Source organism: Chaetura pelagica, unplaced genomic scaffold (genome assembly GCF_000747805.2).
Source record: "Chaetura pelagica isolate M959 unplaced genomic scaffold, ChaPel_1.0 scaffold153, whole genome shotgun sequence".
Lineage (NCBI taxonomy): Eukaryota > Metazoa > Chordata > Aves > Apodiformes > Apodidae > Chaetura > Chaetura pelagica.
The window spans coordinates 2,646,152-2,663,848 of NW_009952707.1; the positions used below are offsets into that span (position 1 = coordinate 2,646,152).

At 38.4% G+C, this 17,697-nt stretch overlaps 1 protein-coding gene across 1 annotated transcript in view; it reads left to right on the plus strand.

Annotated features, from left to right (window-relative positions):
- TRIM66 (tripartite motif containing 66) overlaps nucleotides 1-17,697 on the plus strand; it is a 52,840-nt gene that overhangs the window by 9,091 nt on the left and 26,052 nt on the right. The window contains 9 exon segments of the mRNA XM_009994276.1: nucleotides 502-605; nucleotides 4,846-4,993; nucleotides 7,566-7,698; nucleotides 8,246-8,362; nucleotides 9,193-9,307; nucleotides 10,888-11,034; nucleotides 11,183-11,300; nucleotides 12,636-13,504; nucleotides 14,515-14,676. Of these exon segments, the coding sequence (XP_009992578.1) occupies nucleotides 502-605; nucleotides 4,846-4,993; nucleotides 7,566-7,698; nucleotides 8,246-8,362; nucleotides 9,193-9,307; nucleotides 10,888-11,034; nucleotides 11,183-11,300; nucleotides 12,636-13,504; nucleotides 14,515-14,676 (1,913 nt within the window).

A 17,697-nucleotide genomic window follows, 5' to 3' on the forward strand; every position in this document is an offset into this window, starting at 1 on the left:
TTTCCCTTCTCTTGGACAGCATGCTGCCCTGTCAGAGTAGAGTTAGGCAATGTGTGCTTTATGCTTTGCTCTATCTCTGGTAGCACAAAGCTGGTTTAGAAGAACTGAAGCAAGAATTGAAAAACACAAGAAGATCTGTAACAAAGGAAAACAGTTTAAAGTGCAGCTCAGTTTTTGTGAAAGCTGAGCCCTAATGAATTAATGACAATTTAGTAATGCAGGTATCATTGATAATTTTGAAACAAGTAATTGGAAATATGATGTATTGCTAGGGCTTTTGTTGCTTTGTTTTTCTTTTGAATATATTGAACTAGATCCAGGCACGAGTAACTTGCAGCTTGAAGAATGCCTCAGTTTCCTGAAACTAGGGTTGTCTGTGTGATGTAAAAAAGCCAGCAGTACTGAAGTGTGGTTTATATAATTTCCTGGTTCACATGGCTGGTGTGCATTGCTTTATTTGTGGTGTGGTTGTGTTGTGTTTGTTTTTTTTTTTTTAATCAGGTATCCTTTCCTGTCCTGTGTGCAAACAGACCTGCTTTGCAAGGGATGTAGTTGAAAATTTCCTTCTCAAGGACTTTCCCACTGCTAATTCAGCTATGGCAAAGGTAAGTGAAAACTATTAAGTTGGATGCCTTATGAACTGTTGAAACACTACTTGATTCAAACTGAAAACAGAGCAAACTTCATACTAAACAGCAGACTTTCACAGTTTGCTTTTGTAGCACTGTGATTACTTCACTCCTAGAGACAGAAATAATTCCTCCATAGTACTTTTTAGTCTTTATTTGAAGAATGAGTTTGAGTCTACATACTTAGAATAAAGTTGATTAAAAAATATTGATACTAGTGTTGTAGGACTGGATCTGTGGTAATCAATGTATTAGAAAGATTCTCTTGGATTCATCTTTGTCCACTTTCTGCTCTCAACACACAATAAACAGAAGCAGACTGTTGGCTGAAGGGCTACACCAAGATTACTCTTTAGATTCTGTGGGAAATTATTATTATAAGAATCCTTTTTTAATGATAAAGGTCACATTATATATTAGTTACCCATTGGGGAATGGATCCAAAGGGTAATTGGGAGGCATAAGATTACAACCTTAGCCTTGTATTGACACTGTATGTAGATGGATTTCACTTCTGTTAAATACCAAGTTAACAGGCAGAATTATTATTCTCAAAGTTTGTCAGTTGTTTGGGGTGTGAGGAGGGACAGAGAGAGGTGTGTAATTGTGCCCCATCTGTTACAAAACAGTATCGTGTTTTTTGGACAAGTAAGATTGATTTCAGAATGTGGTAGCATTACCTGTAGCTGGGAGTAAAAACAGGTGAAAACTTCTCAAAGCTGTTTGTTTATCTGCTGACTGCTTTATCCAGAGCATGAGCCAGAGCAAGGGAAGAGTAACAGAAGAACTGGACGTCACCTTTTGAACCAGCTCCTAGACTTTATTCTGTCTCTTTTGCACTTTTGTTGCCCGAGTAAACTGGGAAGCCACATTGGATATTCACTTTCAGGGCCTTTGGGTGGAGTGGAACATTTTTTCTCTAATGTAAGACAGAAACTGTAAGGGCAGCAACAATTAGTGAGTCAGTTCTGTCCCATGCAGAAGGCTTGAAGCTTTGTTGAAATGTGGAAGTGACTTGCCCAGTGAAAAGGTGGCAAAAAAGCAGAGGGGGTGGGGTGTACGTCCCTGTCAATCATTCCTGTGCTTCATATTCTCCATTGCTAAAAAGAAAAGAAAGTGGCTTGTTCATGGAGAATCCATGGAGTGTTCTGGGGTAATTTAAAAATAAAATAAAATAAAATAAGGAAGTAAAGTGTGTTGACATCTTCAGGTGTTTGAGGAGTGCAACATAACTTTATCTAAAACATGAAGAGTTCAGCTCATGTGTGCTCTTCAAAAAGAAGAAAATTTTCAGACAATGCTAAATGCTTGTCATGCAGTTATTATATTGGGATTTCTTAATTACCATGACACATATTTTACTTTTCAATAAAAATTTGTATAGAAAAGAAGCCAAATGAGACTACCTAATGTCTTCAGAAACACTAGATTATTTTAAAACTGTATTTAAATAGGATGTTTATCTTTTGTTTAATGCTTTAGGAGTCCTAAGAGCAGTTTGGTAAAGAGATTTCTCACTTGCACATAGGAGTATCCTCGAGGGACACATGAACCTTCCTAATAGTTTTGGGCTTACTTCCTTTTTATTAACAGTTATGTACCAGTAAAGCTTGCTTACCCTCTAAACCAGCATCACCCCACAAAAATAAAACCATAGTTTTACCACCAGTGATATCAAAAGGAGAAGCACTAGCCCATCCAACTGAGACACAGCTGAACTGCTATCATTTTCTTAATTTACCTCATATGTTTAAATGGGAATCTGTCAAGGCTTGCAATGAAGAGTTTGGAAGCAGGATGTTTCTGAGGGTGTGAGACAGTGAAGCATAAATGATAGAATATGCTATATACCAGCATCAGGCCTTTCAAAAAGATGCAATTCAGAATCTCTTGCCCAAAAAACCATTTCCACATCATAAATAATGTAACTCTGGGAACATTCTGTGCTCTTCAACTTAAAAGTAATTTTAACACAGTACAGTGTCAATATAAGTTCTGTCTGACTGACAGCTGGACAGTTACAGGTAAACCTGTGGCTAAGCAGTTTTGGTTATTGCAGAGGAGGAAGACCACCCCTCAACTTTTGACTTGTTCCCTAAGCTGGGAACCCTTTAGAGATGCCTTTAAATTAGACACTTCTTTTTATACAACACGCTTTGCTTCCCAGAATAAATATCCTTGCATTTTGTTTATATGTTATATTAGGCTTTTTGGTTTGGTATCTTTTGGAAAACACTGTTGATAAACAAATGGCTAAAATAGCAGAATGCCTTACACAGGTACTTCCCTGAGTAGACAATCAAAGAATTTTAAACATTTGTTGCCTTCTTGTTAAGAATTGCCTGATCTCTTTGAAAAAGGTTGGGAATGCTTAGAAATTCTTGAACAATGAGTTGGTAAGAAACTTGTTGTGATATTACAGCCCCTCTGCAGATAATGGCAAATCTTATATTTGTTTCAGCAGAACAAAAGTTTTTATTATCTTGAAATGAATTGGAACTTGACTCACTTGAATCTCGGATATAGATGCTCTACTTAATGCTAAAGTCATTTTAAACTAAGACAACCATCAAATAAGTGTCCCTGCAGGCTTTCTGTTCCATGAGACACCATAAAGAGAAATTATTCTGTTAAATTCTGCAGGGCTTGCATCAGGGCTTGTGTGCTGAGCACATTCTGCTGTATCCTTCTCTTCCTGTTTCCAATCAGAATAGCTGGGATGCAGTGGTAACTGTTCTGAATTAAAGATAAGCTGATGCCCAATGGGACGGACACCATAGGAATTAATTTTGCCATCTGTCTCTGAAGTAGCCCAGAGAAGTAGCAATATTCAGGAACTGTGCATAAGTACAGTAGACATATTGTAACCTTGTAGGAAATGTCTGAGGTTGGTAAGCTGGTGACAAAAGGCTTTGTGCTTTGATGATGGTAAAATTACGTCACTGTTCACTCTGTCCATTAGCATCTATTTTTGGCTGTGATAAGCGAAAACAATTAATATTAGGAATTTTCAAACAAGGTGTTGTATTCCTAGTGCAAATCCTTGTTATAATAAATATAATGATGGGTATCTTCAAATAAGTCTTGTGCTTATTTTGGATACCAAAGGTCAGGTTGCCCACTTCATTTACGTTACTTTATTCACTTCTCTTTTAGTGACACTTGCAGAAAGCATGGCCTATATGATGAAGGGCATCTCCTAAATTGTTGAATATTGAGCTCATTTTTGGCCAGCTTTTTAGAGAATCAGAAACAAGTTTTTCATTAATAGTATGTGGATGTCCCCATATTGTCTTCTAAATTCCCTTACCATTTTTCTGACAGCTACACTGTATCAGAGTGGTTCATAGAACGCTAAAGCAAATGCAGTAAGCTCTAATTTCAAATAAAGCAATGTAGATATAGAATAGCTCTGTCGAAGAAGCTCAAATTTACATTCATATACAGAAAGGCAGAAGTGGATTCCAGCCTATAGATTATTTTTTTTTTTTTTTAGTTTAATAATCAGTAATGGGCAGAAATTAATGACACTGAAAGGATATGGTCAAATGCTTTTGCATAATGTTGAGATTAGAAAGAAAATGGTAGTTAAATTAAAAAAACTTTTTGATGGGTTATGTTTGACTCTTAACATTTCACATATTTACTTGGCAACCTAGACTATTTTTTCTGAAGCAGAAAATAACTATATCTAAATCTATTTATCTAAATATAGATGTATTTAAGTAAGATAGACACTCACTTGATGTGTTAAAGCCCTCAGGAAGTAGTACAATGTTAATAGAAAGGGATTACAAAGCACACCACTAATTTTCAAAAGTAACTATTAACCTTATCTTCCTTAATTGAAATCAGACAAGTCTTATATCATAGATGCATGGCTTTTCAGTTCACAAAAACAAGTAATTATGATTATTTCTTCTGATTCCACGTGCAACACGGACCCTAGAATTTTGCTGGATAATTCTTTCATCGTGTTATAATTATGCTGGATTGTGCTAGAACACAGAAAGACAACTGATTTTATTTAAGATCTTCTAATCTGAAATTCATCCTCTTCCCCTTTACAAGAATAGCCAGATTCTTAATGTCATTTGAATTGCATTAGTCCAAGGAAGAAAAATAGTAAGTTTACGAATCTGTGTCCCAGCCTATTAAAGGTAAGTTTGCAGAGCTAATTTGTTATCCTTGTTTGTAATTGTGCTTTTGTTCTTAGAGCTGTTCCACATGTAAAGAGAAGAGACCTGCTCACAGTCTCTGTACAGGCTGCAATAAGTGGTTGTGCAGCTCCTGTACGGAGGAACACAGGCATGACCAGGAAACTGGAGACCACTTCCTGTCTGTATCCCTGAAGGGCTGCACAGGTACTGAAGATGCACTCTGAAATGTTGTTTCTTCTCATCTCAGTTATTCAGCTGAAAAAAGAGCAGTTGTAGGCTCTGTGTGTGTGACTTGGAGTCACATGTCTGTGTCAGTGAGAGACTGTGATTTATTTTTTCTATAACTTTAGGGCCATTACTATGATAAACATTCTGTGGACTTTGAAAAATTTTGGATATTTGTGTTTCACAGCACATTTTCCACAAGCCTTTCCAGTCTGTGTGGTGATGGGCTAGGGTCTGGCAGGCTACACCAGCAACAGGCCTTGAGCTTTCATTATTTCTGTCCCCTTTTGGGTAGATTCCTTCAGCAAACTATTATAAAGCAAATCCCATGCTTATAGGCAAGGTGTGGGAGGGAGAGTCACAGACAGCAAAAGACTGTGGTCACTGTAGGACATTCTTGTCTAAGGCTGGAGCAAAAAACATGTTTCCTGACTGTGACCACTATATTGGCATCAGCAAGCAAGAATGAAGCCCACTGGCAAATGTGTCTCATCTTTATGCAGTGATGATCCACAGAAAGGATTATCATCTCCTACTACTGCTCATTATTTTCTTTACTCATTAGCCAGAAATCTGCTCAGGACTGTGCCTACATAAACTTATGTAAGCAATTTGCAACTGAAAAGAAGAGTTCTGCAATTTTACAATTATATTTCAGTTTACATGTTGTTGTCATTATTTGAGCTAGAGAGCTTGTGCTGGACTATCATTCTTTATAAGGAAGATGAAGGACAGAACAAAGATTTTCCTTGTAGAAGCCTTTTCTTCGTGCTTGCCACAGATGGAGTTTGGTTGAATTCCAGCTGTTCATATCAAACTGAGTTTGAGGCAGTTAAGACATGATATGCCATTGCCAAATAGAGTGTAAACAAAAAATAATAATCTGTAAGAATAACAATGATAAAAAACACAGCTGACATTTGAATGATTTTGGGATCTTTTATAGAGAATAGTATAAACTGGGGACCCCTTTTAAATACCCTGATTGGATGGACGATGTGTCTTTCTTTTTGGGTAGATGTCAAGATAAGGACACTGGTTTTGAGGCTCCAACTGTTTATAATTTCATTTCACTTTGAGTAGGATTACCATATAGTATTGATGGCAAATAATTGTAAGGAAATAATGGAATCATAGAATGGTTTGATTGGAAGGAACCTTAAAGGTTCCAAGCCCCCTGCCACAGGCAGGGACACCTTCCATTAGACCCAATTGCTCCATCTAACCTGGCCTTGAACACTTCCAGGGAGGGGACATTTGTAACCCCCATGGGCAACCTGTTCTAATGTCTCACTGTCCTCACAGGGAAGAATTTAGTCCTAATGCCTAATCTAAATCTACCCTCTTTCAGCTTAAAATGATCCCCTTTGTCCTGTCGCTACATGTCCTTGTAAAAAGTTCTCCTCCAAAATATCCAGTGTCTGTAGGTCCCCTTCAGGTACTGGAAAGTTGCTGTAAGGTCTCCCCTGTGGCTTAGTTGTGTATTTATATGTGCTATATATATATATGTATATATATGAATGCAAACACATAAACTAAAATGTTTTCTCATCTTTTAGTCCTAAATTCTGTGTACTGAAAAAAAGAAAAACAAACTTGGTAGTGCATATGTAGTTTAGTTAATTAAAAATAAAAAGCACAAGCAATGCTACAGTGCAGTGACAGATTTGAGAAAATACTATTTTTTATCAGTAATACTGATGGATGGTCCTTACACTAGTTAATAAAATAATGCTCTGGAATCAGTGTTTTTTGGGATTAAAGAAAAGAGCTTCTTCCTCTCTGTATTAACTATTAGTGTAGTTGTGCTTGTCTAACTTCAGTAGAAGGGGTTTCATTTTGCCATATTTTAGCAGGTTTGTTTTTTGTGTTCTTTCATTGACAGTGCTTCTTCTAAGACAACTCTATCATATCCAGGAAAGAAAGCAAGAATAGATTGTACAGGAGTAATGTTTTCACTTTACATATCTACTGTCTATTCTTCACCACATTACTCTTTAGAAAATCCTTTCAAGAGCAGTTTTTAGTGCCTGTTATCAATATCCCTGGGCTGCTGAAATTTATGTGCTGCATTTACAACAAACAGGAGTTTGAAAAACAGTTCCCTATGTGACTTTTGAGAACAATGGATTTCTTGGCTTCTATTGTGACTTCAGGTTTATTTAATGCTTTTCTATCTTTTGCAACATGGTTTTGTTGACTGGTTTGCTAGGCCAGGGTATTCAAAGTCATGAGGCAGAATCTCAGAATCATGAGAGGTATTTAAAAAATCATGAGAGTTTAGAGGACAGTATCAACTTGATTTGATGACTTGTTTCTGAACCCCTTTGATGTGCACAGTTAGTAGGATGTGGAAGGGCAGGAAAAAAATATAAACAAATCCTGTCCCATATAAACAAACCCTTTTTCATATAATCAGATGCTTCTAGAGTCTGGGTCTTTTAAAAATAACATCAAGACTTTCAATAACATTGCGAGAGTTTGGCAACTCTTTTTTTCTGATCTGTAACAGTAATCCTTGTCAGTGACACCACTGCTTTATATTCCTCAGCAGCTGCAGATGAAGCAGGTGAATTGTCCTTATTTTGCCCAGTGCACACCCAAGAGCCCCTCAAGCTGTTTTGTGAGAGCTGCGATACCCTCACCTGCCGCAGCTGCCTTCTGACAGAGCACAAGGAGCACAGGTACAAGCAGGCTAGTCCAAACTTAAAAGCCACAGCAGATTCAGTTCAGTTGTTTTATGCCCAAGCAGTTTAAGGTGTGAGTTACTGGCCTCACAGAAGTCCTCACTGCTCACAGCAGCCTGTACTTTCCCAACTGTGTATCCTGCCCAGGTACTAGGTGTGCATGCATATAGTTCTGCCTTATTGTGCTCAAAGGCACAAGTTAAACTCAGTACTTAGAATGGTTCAAATACTTATGTTTGTCTTTATGAAAGACTTGTTGACTGTATAAGACCAGAGTTACTGGCTCTTCAGCATGCTGGTTGGCTGTGAAAGTGTGTGTGAGCTGTGTAAGGAACTGTCTATACATAGTGACACTTTCTGTAAGAAGAACCTGCCTATATGAGGAATGATAAACTTGGCTGTCACAGAGAACATTTGTAGTAGGGAAGAAGCAGAGAAGCACGTCCAGACCTGTATTAAGGCCCATAACTTATCAATTGATAAGTTGATTACTTATCAACAGGAAAAAAAAAACATGGTATGAGAATTTCCCTTTCTTTCACAGGTTCAGACACCTTGAGGAAGCTCTGCAAAATCAGAGAGTTATCCTGGAAAATGTCATAACTAAAGTGGAAGAGAAAAAAAATGGGGTTCAGGTTTCAGCTAGACAGATTGAGGACAGGTAATTGCTACACTTTTCTTTTTCATGAGAGTGGGTGATCATTAAAAATATTATTGTCACTAAATGTAGGTTAATATAAGTAAATGCAGATGCTATTTTTTTTTTCTTGGACAATAGGAACTCATAGGAAGATTAAAAATATAAAATTCATGTTTAAGTTGTACTAACAAGTTATTGCATTGTAACACACCATTCCATAGTCCTGATAGGGCATGTGACAGCTGACTTCAGAGTTAATCTGTATAATCTGTTTCCTGAGGAGAATTTGAAAAGATTAGAAATAAACACTTCCTTTAAAATACCTTATTTCTTTGAGAGGCTTCAAAAGAAGCTGCAATTCCACTTAAGACTAGTATGAAAATAGTTCATTTATGTGAACTGGATTTTGGCTACTGATTATGTATTTGTTAGATTTCTCTTTGCATTAGTAAAACCATTTCCACACCTTGAAAGAGTACACATCTGTTCATACTGTTTACACTCCAGTATGAAGTGGAAGGTTTTTGGATATGGCTTCTGTGTGTGTGTTTGTTGACAAAGAACTTAGTGCTGGTCTTTGCATGATGTTTGAGAGTCAATCAATATTAGCATGTCACATACAGAGAGCAGTGGCCAACAGCTCAAAGTCCAGGGGGAGAGCAGTGATGAGTGGTGTCCCTCAGGGGTCCTTGTTGGGACTGACATGTTTGAGCACTTATGGGAAATAATACAACTTTCGTTGGAATCCTTTGTCTATAGTTAAATCAGTTCTTCTAAAAAATAACTAACTACTAAGCTCTGAATAAATGACTTACCAGCTGGCTGATCCAGGGATGTGCTGTTACCTGTAGGTTGCTTGAAGTAAAACATTCCTACAAAAGGGTAGAAAACCAAATAAAAATGGCCAAGATGTTTTTGATTAATGAAATCAATAAACGAACAAACATCCTTCTTGAACAACTTGAAGTAAGTAAGACTAATTCCTTTATTACCTTGGGAAATCAAACTAAATTAAATTTTATCTCAGTGCCAATTGAAAAAATCTCATGTGAGAGCTATTGTCCCTTTGCTTATATTTTCAAATTTTATTTATTTTTTTTTTCTGCAGAATTGTATGTGGAATCAATAGTTGACAAAGATTGAGGATAAAGTGGCAAAATGTTTGTTTATAATGAGTTAACCACATTTTCTAATGCTGTTACAGAGAATGTGTGCACCTTCTGAGCACTTAAAAAACAAACCACTTTTGTTTTATAATGTTTAATTTGTAGAACACAGCTAACATCACATTTAATATCCTGTTTTGAAAATGACCCTCTGGTTTACTTTCTCTAACAGAGCCTGCAATTCTTACTCTGCAGTTTTTAGATGTCCAGTTGAAGTCGATAGTATTTTATTTAATAGTTGACAAAGATTGAGGATAAAGTGGCAAAATGTTTGTTTATAATGAGTTAACCACATTTTCTAATGCTGTTACAGAGAATGTGTGCACCTTCTGAGCACTTAAAAAACAAACCACTTTTGTTTTATAATGTTTAATTTGTAGAACACAGCTAACATCACATTTAATATCCTGTTTTGAAAATGACCCTCTGGTTTACTTTCTCTAACAGAGCCTGCAATTCTTACTCTGCAGTTTTTAGACGTCCAGTTGAAGTCGATAGTATTTTATTTTGAAATATGCTGAGCACAACATTTACTATCAGATCTGATCAGAATACCCAGTTCTCAGTTATTCTTGGGTAATTTTAGCATGTATTGGAAAGACAAGGCACTCAGCACTTGCTGGCTACCTTTGAACTTACATATTTAGCTCAAACATGCCTACTTGGCTAAGCAGCTTTACAAAAAAGAGAGAAATGTATGTTCTTATTTCAGTATTATTGAACTATAATTAAATTGAGTGTTCATGTGCTTTGACATTTCAGTGTTTGAGTCCTCTGTAACCACACCCAAACTGTGCATACACTTGCAGTGCTCTGCTGAAATGCATGCAGGGGTCACCAAATGAAATTTCTTCACAGAGATGGTAAATAAGCGTGGAACTCTTTGCTGCAAGATCTTGGGCATAGGTTCCAAAGTAGTTAGAAAAAAATCATAGAAAATGACACTGAGGGTGATAATGTAGCCTATATCTTTGTAGTCTCTAAAACACAAATTGCTGGAGACTAGAAGGCCATTCTAAGGAAATGCTGCATGCTTGCCCTCTTTTTATTTCTTTGAGCTTCTGCTGTGTATTGTAAGAGATAAGAAAATGGTACAGGTGCAAATTTGATCCAACTTATACAGCTTTCTTGGGTTATATATTTCTATTAAACAAAGCCTAGAATGATGTAGGGTGTCTGCTCTTGGAGAAGTCATTGTTCTTCCTGGATTCAGACATATCTGTTAAATAGGATTTGCTTTCTTTTTATGATTGGTAGTTTAAAGAGATTCTAAATAACAGTGTCACTGCAAAAAACTGCAGTGTGTAGTGCCAGTGATTGTATGTATTACGTGTGTCTGAAGAATAACAACGATCACCTGTTGATTCACATCATTAACAGAAAATCACCAGCGAAAAGAAGCGGAAATTGGAGCAACAACTGCAAAGTGTTGTGGTTTTAAGCAGACAAGTAGAACATGTGCAGAACTTCATCAGCTGGGCAGTGTGCAGCAAAAACAGCATCCCATTTCTCTTCAGTAAAGAACTGGTAAGAGCAATACTTATTTTCTCAGTAAATTGAAATTGTTCAGTAAATGGGAGAATTGTTTTAAGGACTGGCTGTTTCTCAAATAAATAAAAAAAAATCATGATCTTATAACTGTGAATAAAACAATAATCCTTTGGTTTGTCACCAGATTGTGTTTCAGATCCAACGCTTGTTGGAGACAAACTGTAACACAGACACAGGCCCCCCTCTGAAGATCAGATTTACTTGGGATCCCTCCTACTGGACTAAACAACTGTCTAATTTGGGTAAGCAAAATGTATTGTTTATTGGACGAGTGCTCAAAGCCAGATAAGGCAGATATAGATACTATAGTATTTTCCCTAAAGCACTCCTCTTTTTTTTGTTTTGAATTTATTTTGTTCCTCTCATCATACTCTGAAAGCTAGTGTGGCTGAACTTCCCTGTTGTTTTTTTTTTCCCTCCAGTTGTATCAATTTGCCTATTGAAAGGCATATTTATATGTAAATATTACCTTATAAACATTACCTGGAAATACACTCAATAAATATAATACTTGATGGTCTTAAAAAAATCACAATGTAAGAACACAACTACTAGTTTAGTGGAAACACTATGCAGGACAAAAAAAAATTAACTTTACCTGAAATGACTTAAAATGGCTAGCAGACAGCCTTGTCTTTGCCCAGTGTATTTGAAATGAAGTTCTGTCCCATCAAGCAATACTTCTGTACAATTCTGTGACTCTGGCAGTCCTGTAAGGAATACCCTGGGTGAAATGGAGTACCTGCAGAGGACCTTGTGCTGTTGCCTCTGCCTTACACAAGGGCAGCTGGGCCCAGTCATGCCCAGACTCCTCAGACTCTCTAGGATCTTAATGGCCAAAGGACCTGAGCAGTGCTTGAGGCACATAAACAGGCACAAAGGTGGCTTTAAGACATTGACTGTATAATAATTGCTGTGTTATTTATATGATGAATGTGCTTACTGTGACTTTACTTCCCTCCAGCTATGAATTTCCCAACTGCAGTGTGTTTTTACAGCAAATTCAGTTTGGCAGGCTGATCAATGATCTAAAAAATCAGTTTTCTTCCCACTTCTTTAAAGACATTTTAAACTAGGTGGGGTAAAATACTCTCAAAAGTATTACAGGGAATAGTCTTCTCTTAACTAAAAGCATGGACAAGATCAGTTCATAGGTCACTTATTTCTAGCTTTTATGATTTTCACCTACATAACATCAGTCTCTTATTTTTCTCACTTTCACCCTAGTAGGAGTCTTTTGTATCTGTGCTTATGGATGAGAAGACATGATCATACTTCAGTAAAAAATGAAAATATAAGCCATATCCATACTTTAAAAATAAATTGAGGTCAATTTTTCGAAGCACTTGCTGGCAATTCAACTGAGTTCCACTGACATCAGTGGGAATTTGGTGTGATTTTAAATAATTGAAAAATCTTGAAAAAATTGTGTGGAAGGTGTGTTGAAAGACTGCTTAGATAAGATATTTGAATATCTTTTATATTTGAAATGAAGAAAAAAGAACAGCCATAATTCAGTTTTTATTGTGTAAATTTATCAAAATCACAGGAGGGAATACATTTGCTGTTTTTTCCAGGAGGTTTCACTATGGAAGGTGGGCACGTGTCTCACTCAGACGTGCTAGTCTGTGGAAACGTGCAAGGATTACAGACCTCCTTGTATCACGGGCACCGTTCACCAGCATCACAGCTGGAGCCTCTGAGTAGCCAGCCACCCCAGTTTCCACCTGCAGTTCAGTGCCCTACACCTGTTTGTTGCTCACACTGCCTCAGTGTACCTCACCCAAACAGAGCTCAGCCCTCTTACCAAGACATGAACCGCCATAAAAGCTTCCGACAACCTCCTGAGCTGCACCAGCAGCACTTCCCTCTGCAGCAGCAGCAGGACAAGGAGCAGAGGGCTGCCCTCCAGCCTATGAAGATAACACAGCCTGGGCTGGAACAGCAGTCACGCTCAGAGCCAGGGAATGTGTCTGGCTGGGTGGGAAAGCACTTGCCATCCCAGCAGCTGCAGCAGACGGCACCCCTGGGTTATGCTGGTGTGTCCCATGAGGCTCAGCAAGGTGACACGAGCCATCAACAGCCATTTCGCACTCAGCCTTCTCTACAGACATCAACTGTGCAAGTGCAATTTGGTCATCTCCAGAAGATGAAATCTAACCACTTGCAGCAGCAGCAGCTGCCACCAGCATCGCCACCATCAGGTCAGAAGGAGAAGACCCACAAACAAGTCATCCAGCAGAGCCTGGACATAATGCACCACCAGCTCGAATTGGAGGAGATGAAAAAGGATCTGGAGCTTCTTCTGCAGGCCCAAGGACAGTCCAGCTTGCAACTGAACCAAGCCAAGCCACCTCAGCATGTTCAACAGACCATAGTTGGTCAAATCAACTACATAGTGAGGCAGCCAGCCTCGGTTCAGCAACAAATTCAAGATGAAGCACAGGTAAGTTCTCTGAAAATCCTTTCCTATCTGTGGGGAACGGTCCACATTGGACACTATCGCATTTAGTCAATGTAAGCTCAGAAATGGGAGACACCTTTGAGATGTCTTGTGTTTGGTTGAACTTTCTGTGGTCTTGTCTATGTCTGTATTCAGCAGAGGCTTCATGCCTCGTGCAGACTGGGCCAAAATTTTCTGTGAAATGGCTCTCTAAATAGACGGGGAGAGCAGCAGGTGGGAGAATAAAAGCACCATCATTCCTCCTTTATGAATAGGTAACTGGAGGACTGCAGTAGTCTTACTCTCCATTTCAACTCCTTTTGACTGGAAACATTAAGCCCTGAGTCCTTGAAAAAGATTCCCTTTGGATTCTGAGTGATAAGCAAAAAGAGAGTGAAGAACACCCTTTTTTTTTTTTTTTGTTGGAGAGTTATTTTCCCATGGTATTAGTAAGAGCTCTTGCTATTGCATCATGTCCTTTAAGATTTTCAGCAGTATTCACACAGGCTGTTCTCTTACAGTTTTGTCAGCAGGACTAATTTCTCCCCTTTTCCTCTGTTGGTAAGAATAGTGCTTTTGAAAAAGGGATAGTGCTTAGTGGTGAGCATCCAAACTACAAGGCAGATAAGGTCTACAAAAAGTGGCTTTGAAACCCATTCAGAACAGTGGGGATTGCAGTGGAGATTGGCTGGGACTTCCCATTGTGGAAATTCTGTGGAGTTCCCACCTGGAATAGCTCTCAAAGTGGCTTGCCTGTAGAGGCGCATTGCAGGCTTCTGGAATAACTGTACATTTCAGCAGCTTTATTGATTTTTAAATTATTTTTTTAATTTAATTGAAGTTTGAGTTAAGTCCGTTCATTTATCTCTCTAAGAAGGGTTACTTTCAATACCTTTGTTGGTTTAGACCCTTTCCAGTCTTGTCATACTGTGTATGATGTGAGCTGATGTGAATTTGTTAGTATTTTTGTCTCTGAGATTTTGAAAAAACAAACTCTTAATTCTGATTTGCAGGTCTGTGAAAGTTCTGCAGAAATTGAAGCTCAGAAGCCTGTAATTCCCTTTGACAAAACTGATAGTTCCTCCCTGTCACAGTCAGTAGATGAAGAAGCTGGTGTCAGCAGTTACTCCCCTGAGAGCACAATGCAACTATCAGCTTTCCATCCAGTGAGAAAGGTATAAAGAACTTTAAAATTATATATTTATTTTGAATGGAAAACATGATTTGATAATACTGAATATAATATGTCATTGGAATTTGCAACCAGGTTGAAAAAATTAAAATATCATAAAGGTCAGGAAAATGGCTTGTAAATCTTGGAAGACTATCATAGCCTAACCTACCATGCATCTCCCAGTAAGATGCCTACACTCTGTGCTGTAGCAAGGATCAACATCTGCTCTGTAAGATGATAGTGTTTATATCTGGCTGGCATGATTGTTAAGCATAGAAGGTCTATTTCTTCACTGAGTAAATTCTGTCCAGTCCCTGTCTATAGGGATTTAACTATCAGGACTTGCTAACTGCCAAACTAGCAGCAGTTAATGGGGAGAAAAAAAATGTCAGAGATTCTGATGAAATCAAACCTGAGAAACATCCTTCAAAATAGTTGCTCTAGGAATAACACTAATTATTGCTGAAGACAAGCAGCCCTGTGGCAAAGGACCTGGGGGGTGTAGGCTGATGAGAAGCTCAACATGAGCCAGCAACATGCTCTTGCAGCCCAGAAAGTCAACTGTGCCAGGGCTGCATCAAAAGCAGCATGGCCAGCAGGTCAAGAGAGGTGATTCTTCCCCTTTGCTCCACTCTTGTGAGACCCCACCTGCAGTAATGTGTCCAGTTCTGGAGCCCCCAACATAAGGAGGACATGGAGCTCTTGGAGTGAATCCAGAAGAGAGCCACAAAAATGATAGGAGAGCTGGAGCACCTCTCCTACAAAGACAGGCTGAGAGAGTTGGGGTTGCTCAGCCTGGAGAAAAGAAGGCTCCAGGGAGACCTTATAGTGGCCTTCCAGTACCTAAAGGGGCTGCAGAAAAACTGGGAAAGGACTTTTTCAAGGGCTTGTAGCAATAGGATGAAGGCTAATGGATTAAAAATGAAAGATGGGAGATTTAGGTTAGACATTAGGAATAAATTCTTCACTGAGAGGGTGATGAGACACTGCAACATGTTGTCCAGGGAAGTTGTGGATGCCCCATCTGTGGAAGTGTTCAAGGCCAGGTTGGACAGAACTTTGAGCAACCTGGTCTAGTGGGAGGTGTCCCTGACCATGCAGGGGGTTGGAACTAGATGATCTTTGAGATTCCTTCCAACCCAAAACGTTCTGTGATTCTATGAATATGTAATGTCTGAAAGGGCTCTATAATTCTGTTATACTCCTTCTCCTTGCTCATGTATAAGCAGAATAATAATAGATTTCTGTATCTCTAGAGTATTTCAGCTCATAATAATCATGCTTTGATCCTTCCACCTATGTGGAGGCCCAAATTATTGGAGAAGCAGCATAAACAAAACCAGACAGGCTCTATCAGTAGATGGTTACTGGCTCTGGGTATCACCTGTGCACTTGAGGCAGAGATGCTTCCTTTTACTTCTCTGTACAGTTTGTTTAAAACACTCCAAGCAGCCCTTCATATTCTGGTTGCTCAAATCTGTTTGGTACTTCTGTGCATGACTCATGCTGTGTAGCATGTAGAAGTCTTTAATGGCTACCTTTTCTTGAAATCTCTGTGTGGAATATTGTGGAAGAACTTGTGTGTCCTTACTAGCCCTCAGAAGGAATTTATTTTATCTTTCTCTAATATGTATCTTTGTTGACCAAATATATTTATGATGCAATTCAGAGTTGTTGGAGAACCCTTTAATAATTGTAAAGACAAGAAAATTTAGTGATTACTGAGGGTCTGGAATAATCACGGCCATCAGATTTGGAAGCCACAAAGAAATTTGCAGTTTTAACTCAATCCTGTAGATGCATTGGAATTTCTGGGTCAGGCTGATAGTATCACAACGTTCTGAGATCATGCTCTTTGGCTCTGAAGTTGCACATGAAGAAGAAGATCTCCTGTAACCTCTGATGACAGAGCACAGGACTGAGGAAAGCTTTGCAAATTTTCCAGGATACAGCTACCTTTATTTTTTGTATGTGACTGTAAAAACTGAAGGCGGCATGTATTTAAGGCCTGAGCAAGACCAAGAACCTAAACACGTACTTTTATTGTAAGGCAGACACATCCTCAGAGTTATTTGTGAAAATGAATGGTGATGCTAATCAATTAGTTCTCAGAGGCTTTTTCTACATGTATGTTGAAGAAACTGTCCTTTGTCTTCTGGACCTGTAAAGGAAGGTTACTTCCAACTGCTTAAGTAAGAAAAGACAGAGGGAGAAAATGGAAGCAGAAGGCAAGAGAGACACCAGTGTAATCTGATGGGAAAAGAGGAGAAAAAAAGGAAGAAGGACTGGTTCATTGCTGTACAAGTTGAGAAGGCAGCAAGAGGAGGATACTCCCAGGAAATATGTAAAATTTTTTCTAATGGTGCTGAGAACTGTATGCACTTCTGCAGAAAGAGCAGGTGTCCTTTTTTATTAGATTCCTGGTACCTCTGTAAGAAATTAGGACATTCAACAGCTACAGTATCCCACAGTAACCCAGCTTTGTCTGTATTTGTATCTTCTAACGAGCTGTTTGGGATGAAGCCATAATGTACTGACAGCTTTGACAATGGCTAATTAGAAATGGTGACGGGAAAGAGCACAGTGAGGAAACCCTTGAAATATATTCTTCATGAATGCTATTTAAAGATGTCTGACTGCTTTTGCTGACAATTAGACTAAATCTAGGTTTAAATGGGAGATCCATTCCTATTTGAGAACAAGAGGATGTGCCTATTCATTCTCTTTTTGATCTGTTAAATATTTTCATGCTCATCTCCAGACAAATATTTCTATATAAGTGTTTATCCATTTACTTTCATATGACTTGTATTCATCTCTCTCAAGTTCTTGGAGGACATGGAAAAGTGAACATGGAGAAGTCTAAAATATTACTCTTGGAAAATATGATAGAGAAAATGTCTAGAGAAACCTTTTCCTGCCTGGAGAAGAACTGTGTTCTGCCTTTTGGAGAGTAATTGGCGTTGGACTTCTTGGCCTTGTGCTGCAGTTCTGCTGACCTCCTGCCAGCCTTTGCTGTGCA